This window comes from Melanotaenia boesemani, chromosome 6 (assembly GCF_017639745.1).
Source record: "Melanotaenia boesemani isolate fMelBoe1 chromosome 6, fMelBoe1.pri, whole genome shotgun sequence".
Classification (NCBI taxonomy): Eukaryota; Metazoa; Chordata; class Actinopteri; order Atheriniformes; family Melanotaeniidae; genus Melanotaenia; species Melanotaenia boesemani.
Window position 1 is genome coordinate 11,888,274 of NC_055687.1, and position 12,623 is coordinate 11,900,896.

The window sequence follows — 12,623 nt, forward strand, 5'->3', positions numbered from 1 at the left end:
AAACGTAAAAAGCTAAACGTAGGAAACAATAGTTATAAAAAATATAAATGCCATTTAAAAGAAATTAATATAAATGTAGTGCAAATGCTGAACTGAAGTGCCAGTGCCCAGTATTGCCTCACTGTGTTAGCGAGTGTTTACAGTAAACTGTTGAGCAATCTGATGGCAGTTGGATAAAAACTGCCCCAGAACCTTCCAGTTCTGCATGTCGGACTGTGGTACCTTCTGCCTGACGGCAGGCCAGAAACAGTCCATAGCAGGGATGAGTGGGGTCTTTGATGATCTTCACCGCCCTGGTCTGGCAGTGCTGTTTTGTCAGGTCCTGAAAGTGGTGGCAGTGCGACTTCAATAATCTTCTCGGCTGCCCTCACCACCCTCCTTAGTGACTTAGATTATATTGAATGACTACCATCCTCCCTGGTCCTTTGCATCAACCCTATATCAGCATCCAAAATCTTTTCAGCCAGAGAGACTGGGGTCATAATTTACAGGGGAACATAAAATTGAAAATGCACTTGGTGAGAACCAAAAGGAAGAGTTTTTGTATCTCTGTATGTGGGGATAAACTGTGGAATGGGTGGGGGGATAAACACAGGAAATGTCCAGATATACATTTATTTAAATCATCAATTAATAAAAATGGTCACCCAAAAGTAAAAAATGAGGGGCCGTGATTTTTATGATGATGATGATTATTATTATTATTATTATTATTATCATTATTTTCGTGCATTATGATTATGGTTATTGAATAATGACCATCTCCTTTCTCTATGCAGATTCATGACTCATTAGTGAATATCACTTCCATTCAATCACCCACAGCCCAAGTCTGTGTCTCTTTAGCCCACTGTGACCCTGTTTTTGTTACTGGATATTGTTGGTGACCTAGCTGTTAAGCTACCCCCAACGCAGCTTTGGACTTTTTTTTAAGACATTGCCCAGAGGAGCTGTGTGAACATGTAAGTGTCTGAATCAGCCAAACCAGATAATGTGCTCATTTTACCCTGTGGGTTTCGTAGTGCAAAGTCTTGTGTAAAGTCAAGTTGAGCTCATGTGTGAACTGAGCAGTCAATTGTGCAGATAATTTACAGCGTGTGAGTGAGTGTGTTGATGCTGTTTCTATTATGTATCTGGCTTGGGATCAGAAGAAATCAAAAATTAAATGGAGAAAAGGAAAGATCATTTACCCAATTAAATTTTAAGATTCAGGGACTGTAGTCTTAAACTGCAAGAGAGTCAAACAAATTTATGAACAACAACAAAATTCTGATTTTCCAGAATTTATCTGTTCATGTGTGGAAACCAAAGCTTTAGTCAGTCTTACTGTAACAGCAACCCACACATAACTATAATCTTTAATATAATTATTTGGCTTGAAAGTGACAGAATAATTATTCGTAATATTTTCTGGCATTTTAGGAAGCACATCAAATAATATCTCAAACAAGAAAAGAATTGTTTGCTGATTTAAGACTACTGTGGTGAATTACTGCATTATATGCTATAACTGAAGCCTTTGATGACAGATTTCCAACAAAAGAGCTCAATAATTTAAATTTGCTCACAAGCTAGAAAATAAAAAGACTGTCATTGCTGCTTCTGATGGGAGTAAAAGTAATATTACCATTAAATAATTATATAAATTAACATTAGATTGTGTTCCTGGGACTTGAGGAGCCTCTGGGAAACCAGCCATTTTGCCCATTTGTAATCCAGCTTAATGTATGTGTAAGTGCTGACTTTTTTTAAGATTACCACCATTAAGGCAGTGGGTGTGTGTACATATATAATAAAGTTACATAACAACACTTCTACGTTGTGTATCATGAGCTCAGTAGCTTAAAATACCATAAAGTATTAAATATTCACTGTATATTCCAGTACTACCATGTGACTTTCTGCAACACTGCTGCTACAAAAATGACAATAAAGTTAAAACAGGACTCAAAAATCCCAGAATGCAAACTGAATTAACACCACAGATCACTTCAAGAAACTAGAAACTGAGTTTTCTTTAAGGTCCCTCTGGCTAAATCTACTGTTTTCACTCTGAGAACTTTATCGCCCTGACTGGCCTCTTTACTGCTCTTTCTGAATGAGCTGATAGTGTAATAGATTATTTCTAGTGACATGCGGCTGGCGTGAGAGAAAATAGGCTGCAGGTTCACTGTGGCACAGAGCAAGTGGGCTGAGAGAGCCTGAAAGGGGGCTGGCAGATGGGTGACAGACTGGGTGAAAGGACAGCTGGCACATTGCATCCCAACAGCAAAACAAAATCAAGAAAATAGGAGCATTTTACACAGAATCACACATACAAATAACTTCAGCTTGAGGTGAAAGCAGCTTCTCACACCCTCTGTTTTGAAGAAAAAACAACAATGCTGGTGTCTATCAGTGAGTACATTAGGTGAGACGGTAGGGCTGACAGTGACAGCTGGTAGATGGTTTGTGTGGGGAGGTTAAAGGTATCAGCTTGCATCAGATCAGGAAACACACACCTAGTACCCTTTTTTCTAACCTACACTTTCTTTTATTCATAAACTAGGCATTTTTTGAGAAATTCAGAGCCTCAAAGGGTTTTAATATCAAAGACACTGCACATGGTGTAACAATATACTGTAATAGAGGTGTAAATGTGGATATATATAAATAAAAAAAGTTTCTGGTTGTGATGATCGATGACGAGATCTGCTGGAAACCACACATTCAATATGTTTAAGCTAAATTATACAAAAGTATTTCAGTCCTTAGTAAAGGCAAAAATGTCTTGAATATCACAGCATTACATAATTTTGCTCACTTATTTGGCTGTATTTCAGTTACCATGTGGAAGTTTGGGGCAACAACTACAAACCCTCACTAAGACCGCCATTCACACTGCAGAAAAGAGCCATCCGGACGGTTCATAAGGCAGGTTTCCAAGACTACACTAAAGAGGTATTTAGAAACTCTTGTCTACTAAAACTCCCAGATCTGGTAGATTTTCAAACTGCTCAGTTAATGTGTAAAGCCAGGAACAAACAACTAACAGATAATATACAGAAACAGATAGAGAGGGGGGTTATCTTAGCTTCAGAAGCAGGAGTGTTCGAACAACCATGAAGAGAACTGAGCCAAGAACTGAAGCAATGTTCAAGCATGAGTTTGTTTTAAATTTGAATGGTTGGCTGGGAGTCTGGATGCTCTCGGGGTGTTTGGTGGTATGAATGTGCATGTGGCTGTGGATGTAGAACTTAGATCTCAGTAATTTATTATAAAAATAATATTTGATTACTTTTTGCTTTACTATACAGTGTATATATTATTTTTCTTGCAGGAAGACTCAAGAACCAGGAAGATAATAAACTGTAATTATTGACTATTGGAGAATGTGATCAAATAAGCTTTACTTCTTCTCTCCTCTTTTACAGACATGTTAACTTGAAGCATTTCTCATGTGTGTTATGTGCATTGTTAAGCATGTGTATGTATGTGGGTCTATAAAGATAGGTGCATGCAGAGTGGATATAGATTTAGATTTATTATTTTTTGTATCATTATGTACATTCATATCAAATATTTGTTTTTATAAATATTTATTAGGGGTTCTATATGTTCAAATATATATGTGTACATATAGATATATGTGTATTTGTGTAGGTATGTAAATAGTTTCATAGTAGTGTCAAATATTTTTTACTTTTTTATTTGGTATGTATTATACTTTGTACAATAATTTTGACATGTTTAGAATAAATCAATAAACGATAACAGCTAAATTAAAGTTGTTAGACATACTGGGACAATGCATCAGGACATTATCTTGTATCAAGAGAAATCCAAGTTCACATTTTCTAAAACTGCAACTTCCTGCCATTAACAGAAAGCTGAGCTGTATTTTTTGGAGGGCGAGGCCCAAATATCAACTTTTTTTCAGGCCATAAAAAGCTCTCTCCTCCTGAACAGAAGTCATAATATTCCTGTTTTCACCTGGAGGGCTCTTTTAAAAACATCACACAAGTAAAGTTTGTTTTACAGTTTTATTCTCATACTGGCCCCCAAAACAGTTTATAATCACATGTGCAGGTTTCTGCGGCTGAGTCAGAAGACTCCACTCCCAAACGAACCAGTTTTACTGGCCGATGAGCGGATAAAAACAGGATAAGAGCAGTAAATTCAGGACATTTTGAAATGTGGAAGCTGATTTCTTTTTTGAGCCTCCTTTTCTATACCTAACATAAAACACATTTTAATAGATTCTCTTGCCTATTGCATGAACAAAAGGATGCATATCAATTACATGTTTTCAAAAGCTGCAACAGAACTACACCTATGTTTATTTTGAATGCAAATTATGTAGATTTATTTTCCTGCTATGCAAAAAGGCAGTGGTAGCAGTCTGAGAGGAGACTCTGTGTGTGTGTGTGTGTGTGTGTTCTTGGCTTGGGGGAGACCGGAATCAATGAAAAGGCCATGTGGAAGAAGTCAGCTGTCCCAGTAAAGCATTCATGAATACTAAACTAAACCTTGAATGGAAATTTCCTATTTTAGCTTCCCGTCATTAACTTCCTCCTCAATTCTACAGCTCACAATAACCCAACTGAACAGGATAAAGAATATTCGCATTTAACTGAAGCACAATACAAGAAGAAAAATCTTTAGTGTATTTCCTTACATACTATACTATAATTACAACTCTTTGTTTACATTTAAGTTTAGCATTATTGCATTTTTAGTTGAAGAATAATCAGAATGCCCACCAGAAGATAACAACTATTCAAATAGGCACTTTTAAACACATACAAAAACACATTAAAGCACTTAATGGTAAGCAGTTGTGGTGCTTGATGCCAAAACAGATATATTAAAATTAATGACTTTGTCATCATGTCAGTGCTTTTTCATTTTGCTTTGTTTTTTAGAATGCTCTCTTTGGCAGGGCACTCAAACCTCATGTAATCCACAAACCAGGTTAGCCGGCACTGCAATATCTGCAAAGAAAGAGGAAAAAACTGTTTTAAGAACACATGGTGAGTAAATCTACGCAGTCAAGTGTCACAGTCTTTACGTTTTAATGGCAAAAGAAATTTATAGTTGTGTTGGCTAACAGATGGGTGGTGGTTTGGCTGTAAAAGTTACTGTTTTGATACCTATTTTTGCCGGCTTGCGGAGATTAAGGTTGCTCATGATCTTCACAAACTCCTCCATGCTCTTTGTCAAGCGGGGGTTAAACTTGCGCTCCTCGCCGACCGTAGAAACCGTCTGACCTGATTCACACAAACACATGCAAGCCAAAGTGACATCTATGGTCTTTGTTGAATGATTTTTTCCTAAAACCTCAAAGATCAATTAAAAAATAAAATAGAGAAAGAAAAAATATTACAGAGAAGAGGTACCGATACACAAATGATGATTAAAAAGAAAAAAAAAAACTTAAATACAGACATGTTTATATCCTGGAGCTTCTTTTTTTATTGTTGACAAGTCAGTGACAGTGGGGTAAGATATAATCATAATGTAAATACACAAGCTTTTAACCAACCTAAATAGTCATGTGCTGGGTAGATAAGGCACTCATCAGGCAGCGTGAAGATCTTCTTATGAACTGACTCATAGAGCTTTGTAGAACAACCTAAACAAGGGAGACAAGCATTTAAAAATTACAGAAAAAAATATGTTCTTTAAGGAAAATGTGAAACAAAAAATCATCAAGAGCTATGCACTGGGGAGACGGCATAAAATTTTCACTACCAGAATCAACTAAAGGGTAAAAATAAATGAGGAAATTAAACCTGGCCAGAAGTGCAATGGCAAGTCTTTCAAGCAACAACGACCCCTTGTGTTCACCAAACAGCATTACAAGAATCCAAGCTTTCACTCTCACATTTCCAAGAAATCACATGTACAGAAACCCAAAAGAAAAAGGGAAAATATTTGCCTACCCTGCTGGAAATCTGTCCTGCCACAGCCTCTGATAAGCAGAGCATCCCCAGTGAAAGCCATGCTCTGATCTCCCGACACCAGTGTTGTACAGCCATCAGTGTGTCCAGGTGTTTCTCTCACAACCAAAGACTAAAGATGAGAAAAGCAACTATCAGAAGAATGCATGTTAAATCAGTTTTAGTTAAATAGTTACCATTAAAAGATTTTTAGTATTTATGATCCATTCAGCACCCATTATACATTATACACACACAGATCCAAAGATTAAACACTTTTGAAAAAATACACATAAAACCAATCTGTCCACTAAACTGGAAAAAAATGTATGTTGTGTGTTTTTCTTACGTGTCTCCCAAAAGTGATCTTGTCCCCCTCTGACAAGTGGATGTCAGCAGAGGCACCACTGAACTTGGAGATTGCACTCTTCAGTCCAACCACCCTTTTCTTCATTAGTCCAGTGCTTGTTATGTGGTCTGCATGGCAATGCGTGTTTACTGTGAGAAGGAGGAAAAGTGCAGATCACTTTATCAATGGGAAGTTGTTTTGTTACCTTATGCATATGGATTTTAATATAATCATAGTCGCAACACTGCTGTGCAGTGTTATTTTTGTCTTGTTAAGTGAGTTTTTTTATTGTAGTGGTATGAAGTGTTTTGCTTGCTCTAATGGACAATACAGAAACAAAGACTGGTTCATTTAACATCACTTTAAATATTTTATGTAGTCTTGTATATTTCTGATTTGTAAAAAAAATAAATCAGAATTGAGAATTCAATCATCTCTTATCTGAGTTAGTCAGTACACAGTCTAGGAAAGTCTACCTGCCACTTTTAGGTTGAGCCCCAGTTGCTCTACAAGTTTCAGGTCTCTGTCAATGGTCTCCAGCACAGGATCGATGATGACAGCCTCCTTGGTGTCCGTGTCTGCAAGCAAGTAGGTGTAGGTGCAACTCTCCGCCTCAAACAGCTAAAGGGAAAATATAAACAAGTGAGCATGACTTTGCAATAAATACTAACAGTAATCAACCGGTGGGAAGGGTCACGTACTCCACATCCTTATAGAAAGCAGGATCACACAGTCAGATTAACATATCCAGAGGCTGTTTGCCGTAACAAAAACACATGTTTTTAGTTAACAAAGCGACAAAAGAAATTAAGTAAAAGAGAAAACAGATTATGATGTGGAGCATCCTGTTAAGGATGTTGTATGAGAATCTTTAAGTTACTAAATTTTTTTCTGTGTATGCATTATTTTGGTGTTTGGTGCTTTTGTGTAATAAGAATATATATTGTTGACAAAATAATCTCAACTCTGGATTTACCCACTTCCTTGTTATGGATCTCTTAAACATAAACATATGGACAAAGTTAGCTTACTTTACAATTAAACAGAACTGTAAAATCCCCATGAGCGCCTAAAAGATATTTTGTTTTGTCAACTGCTGTAAAGCCATCTAACCCTGTACAAAACAAATACCACAGTGTCTGCTGCATTGTCAGCATGACTAAATCCAAGCATTACAGTGCATCCATAAAGTTTGCAAAACTAAAAACACCCAGCAGATGGATCAAAGTAAGGGATGTGTTTAGTTGGAATATTCACGAAAAGTACCCATACAATTAATATGGTTATCTGGTTTGACTCAATTTAAACAAACAATGACATTTAATTATAAGATAATATACAGTAAGCTAAAGGCTAACTCCGCTACATCCTGGTACAATAACTTTGTAAATAAAAAGGCAAAACATTTTTTTAATACTGCTGCTTCAACGTCATGGCAAAATAAATAAACAGAAGCTAAAATAATGTAGACATACTTGTCTGAAGAGAAGTCCGCGGGTCATCGCCATCCTGGAGCAATACGACCTCCTGTCAACTCGAAGCGGTACAACAACATAACTAACGCCCGGACAGAAGCGCCTCCTTTGGGCTACTACGTAACTCGAGCCCTCTGTGCTCGCGCAGAGACGCAGCGTTTGAGCTACAAGCCGTTGAACAGGTTTAACCCTGCTTATTACCGAGCACATTCTAAAATACAGAATGTCGTGATAACCAATAGCTATATAAACGGTACCTTGGGCTGCAGTGATAACGGTATGCACTACCGGTATGCAGATTGTTTTAAGATACGATCCTCCGACGCGTTGCTCAGCAGCCAGTCACCCTCTGTGAATCACACCAGTGTCGCGCACTTTTTTTTTTTTTTTTTTTACGACGGTTGTAACCATATTTGTGACTTGGGTATGCGTTATTACATAACCAATGCTGACTTTGTCCACATAGCTCAGTAAAGTTTTTTTTTTCCTTGCATAGCTCAATCAACTTCCTTCTCGACTCAGCCGTGTTTTTAAGCACGTCATAATAGTTGGCGGTGGCGCGCACCTACTGCGCGTGCTCAGGAGGCAAGCAGACACAATAACAGTGGCGTACGTGATCGTCATCATTTACTGAATCACGCGTTCTCATACCGCCCAAAACTAAATTATTCTGTTGTGTAAATGTGCATTTGGAGTAATTACACCTTTTTTCTTTCTTTCTTTCTTTCTTTCTTTCTTTCTTTCTTTCTTTCTTTCTTTCTTTCTTTCTTTCTTTCTTTCTTTCTTTCTTTCTTTCTTTCAACCAAATTTTAAATCTTAGTTGCAACTACAGAGTCAGTTCAGGCATGAAAACATTATGACCTGTCACAATCTCCCATTGGAATAAGTATTAAGTATGTTATTTTCTCTCAATCTGGCATATTAAAGTGCCCTGTTAAAAACTGCATAACCACCATTCATTGTTTGAGGCTTACAGCGGAAATTTCTCATTGTGTCATGGACAGAGTATTTGCTAAAACACAACTGTTTCATGTTGTTTATTTTTGTTTTATATATTTTCTTTTAGTCGTTGGTTGTTTCTTCCTTTAAGATTGCACAGGACTTTGCACAGTTTATTATACTTATAAATCCACTATAAAGATCTATCATCTGATACAACAGCCTTACAGTGATTTTGTTCTGTGATAAAAGCACCAACACAGGCAGATAAATAGCGTGTCAATCTTTATTTTCAGTTATCTCATTAAGGGGTCAGGTGTTAACGAGGTGTCAGCCACAACTTTAGTGGTTTTCTCCAACTCCACTGCTTTACCCTGTGACACACATTAAACACACAACAAGGCAACATTATTATACAAAATAGTTTTACACATTTAAAAATAATTAATTGATGAAATCTGATGGTTTCTGACAATGAAAGTCTTCTGTGGTGTAGGGTCTGTGTCTGCATAACACTATTGTGAAGGCTTCCTTCAAATATGTCTGAATGTTACTGCATTATATTGATTTGTATCCAAATTAAATATTTGCTAAGGCATCTGACACTGGAATATAATGTTGAATAGTTTAGTTTAACAAGTCAACACAATGTTTATAGCAAACTCTCAAGAGGTGCAGTGTTATAAGGGTACCTCTGTATGTCCTTCAACCCACTGGAGTAGTTGAGTTACTCTGCTGTAGACACCTGGTTTATTGGGACGTGCACAACCCTGTCCCCAACTCACCACCCCTGCCAGCCTCCATTCCCCTTTAGATGTCTCACACACCAGCGGTCCACCGCTGTCTCCCTTTGAACACAGAAATTATAGAACTGAATGTATGAATGTTTAATGGTAAACACTAACCTTATGGCTGACTGTAAGTATAAACAAAAATTCTTCCTTGTAAGGTTTTACAGAAGACATTTATGTCACTGGGTGTATACCTGGCAGGAATCCACTCCCCCAGACAAGCTGCCAGCGCAGATCATCCGAGGCGTTATGAAGGCACCATAAACAGGCAAGCTGGAGCAAATGGATTGAGATATCACCTGTACCTGAGCCTGTCTTAGCTCATCTGACACAAAGCCTGGAACAAAACAGAAAGAAAACAAATAAAGGAACTTATTAAGAGGCAACTCTTACATAAGCAAAAAGAAAGAAAAGAAATTCTCTTAGTTCAATTAAAATAAATCCAAAAAGTGGCTGCTTCCAGGTTTGAGACCCTCCCAGTAGGATAAATATTGAAGTGAGAAAGTTGTCTTTTCACTTTAAACATATCCTACACTCAAGTTTTACTCCATTGTGCCTCTTACACATTAAGGTATATCTATAAAAAGAAGTTCACTAGTGCATTTTTTTTTTTTGCAGTAAATATTTCCAAACCTGATTCCAAAAAGTTGGAAAGCTGTGGGAAATGAAAGTAAAACCAGAAATCTTTGTTTGAAACTCTCACAAACCCATATTTTATTCCCAATAGAACATAAGCAACAGATGTTGTCAACTAGTTAGGTTAATCAGTAACATGACTGGGTATAAAAAAAACTCATTTTAGAGAGGCAGAGCCTCTCAGATATAAGAATGGGCAGAGTTTTTACCAATCTACAACAAACTACATCTAAAAATGACAGAAAATTTTGAGAAAAAAATTTTGTCAACATAAATTGCAAATACTTAGAAGATCCCATCCTCTACATAGTTTAATACACTCAGGTTTCGGAGAATCAGGAGGAAACTCTGTTCACAAAGTGACAAAGCTGGGGATGAAAACTAGATCCATGTGATCTTGAAGCCCCAGATGGCAAAATAAAATAAAATAAAACAAACAGGCATGATTATCTACTGGAAATCATTGCATGGGCTCAGGAATCCTCCCACAAATCACTGTCTTTGAACACAGTTCACTCTGCTATTCACATGTAGGTTAAAGTTCTATCACGCAAAGAAGAAGCCATGTGTGAACACAGTCTAGAAATGTCTCCATTTTATAGGCCAAAGCTCAGTGGAACATGTGTGGGCAACCTTGTAAAGGCATGATCAATGCTAAAAGCTACACAGTCGTTTTAGAGCAACATCTGCTCCCATCCAGACAACATCTCTTTTAGAGAAGACCTTGCATATTTCAGCAAAATAATTTTAAATCTCATACTGCATACATTACAACAGCATAGTGTCACAGGAGAAGTATTAAACTGGCTTGCCTGTAGTCCGGCAGCTAAAACCCTGCACGACACAAGAATAGGACAACATTCCTCTCCTCAAACTGCAGCAGCTGGTCTCCTCACTTCCCAAACATTATAGACAGCTGTTAAGGGACTCAACACAACAGTTAACATCCCCCCTGTTTCTACCTTCTTTAGATGTGCTGCTGCTGTCAAATTCAAAATATGTAATTTGTTTTCATGAAGTGATAAATGTTTCAGTTTCAACATTTCATACGTTGCTTATGTTCAATTGGGAAAAAAATAAAGAATTAAAGAGATTAAAAAATCCTTGTATTCTGTTTTTATTTACATGTTACACAGTCTCCTAAAGGTCTTTGGAATTGGGTTTGTCCATCCTGAAAAACAACTGTTTATTTGTAAAAACAGAAGCACACACGCTTAAAAATTTTTGAGATGAAGCTTTTATGGTATTATATTTTTGTATCTCAGAAGGCTTTCATTCAATATGACCAGCAGTGCACCTCCTTCATTAGTGAATCCCCAGCCTGTGATCCAACAGGCCGCTCCAGGAAGAAAGGACTCGTTTGCTCTGGGTAAACACACTGGTCGCACTCCACCTATAGAAAGATAATTCTCTGAAATGTAATCTTGCATGTGTAAATGTTATGAAGCCACACGTAGTTCTCAGTTCTGTCAATAGATGGCGCTGTCTTGCTACCTGTCATGTCCATGTCAGTGATGGTGCGCAGCAGCCCCACATCATAGTCATTGTCCTGAATGCTGAAGCGAGGGTGGTAGAGGATCTGCAGGGCTCTGTAGCGTTTCCCGGGGGAGTTGTGTGCAATGTTCACTGTGCCCACCACAACCAGCCAGTCGCCCACTTCAAGCATATTGTTCCTGCAGGAATGTGACAGAAGAGTTTGTGGTTTCAGTTACAAGTTCAAGCAGTTGGTGAACTCCTGGTTTTTCCTTTCTCTAAAGATTGTTCTACTCTGATTATTTTTGGTAATTCAGATTTAGAGATGTTAATTGCATAGTGACTCTCTCATAAGCTAAAATTAGCTCTATTCTATAATACAACTGTCTTTTGAAGACTTATTAGGAAATAAGTTCTGCAAGAAACTACAGTTGTGTTAGTCCTATCAGGGTGATCAATGTCCAAAAATGATGTACAATCTTAATTTTTATTTGCAGCATTCATTGTTATACACATCATTTAGAGACTATATTACTACATTTAAAAGTACTTCACAGGTACACAGTTCATAGGCAGTGAGATTTTAACAGGGAAGAAGTGTACACAGACATAAATGTTTCATGTATTTTCTGATTAAAAATGAGTTATTTGCACTTTAGCTCTAAAACCAATTATATAAGCAGCTTATCATTTGTAGTGGACCTCAAAATGTCTGCAGCAAGTGCTCAAAATCCTAATTGAACTTTTAAGGGGAGCAGAAGAGAGCCCCTGAAGACACAAAGCCATCTGTCACGTTCAAGCTATATTATACAAAATGTGCAAAAACGCTAAATCTGAAACACTGAATACTTGCCTGTTTTTTTCTGTTCTTGATTTAAACCTAAAACCCCATTTAAACATGAAAACCCAATGAGAGATCACCCCTTGACTGAGCTAAACTTCTTCCTCTGACCTGCTAGTTCGTTTTCCTTTACTTTCTTTGCACACATACGCCTCTTACTCAACAAAGCAGTGGGCTGCAGTGATGACCCAGTGAGAG

At 37.4% G+C, this 12,623-nt stretch overlaps 2 protein-coding genes across 2 annotated transcripts; both read right to left on the reverse strand.

Annotated features, from left to right (window-relative positions):
* Positions 1-4,008: 4,008 nt before the first annotated feature.
* On the reverse strand, positions 4,009-8,292 carry ethe1 (ETHE1 persulfide dioxygenase). The gene is made up of 7 exons (XM_041988861.1): positions 7,746-8,292; positions 6,747-6,891; positions 6,271-6,419; positions 5,925-6,054; positions 5,525-5,614; positions 5,133-5,249; positions 4,009-4,973 (listed from the first exon to the last, which is right to left on the reverse strand). Exons 1-7 carry the CDS (start codon positions 7,953-7,955, stop codon positions 4,927-4,929), a joined length of 888 nt encoding a protein of 295 aa, XP_041844795.1. The 5' UTR covers positions 7,956-8,292; the 3' UTR covers positions 4,009-4,926.
* Positions 8,293-8,928: 636 nt separating this feature from the next.
* Positions 8,929-12,623, reverse strand: LOC121642250 (transmembrane protease serine 5-like). The gene is made up of 6 exons (XM_041988860.1): positions 12,585-12,623; positions 11,606-11,784; positions 11,409-11,504; positions 9,670-9,812; positions 9,377-9,532; positions 8,929-9,058 (listed from the first exon to the last, which is right to left on the reverse strand). Exons 2-6 carry the CDS (start codon positions 11,775-11,777, stop codon positions 8,981-8,983), a joined length of 645 nt encoding a protein of 214 aa, XP_041844794.1. The 5' UTR covers positions 11,778-11,784; positions 12,585-12,623; the 3' UTR covers positions 8,929-8,980.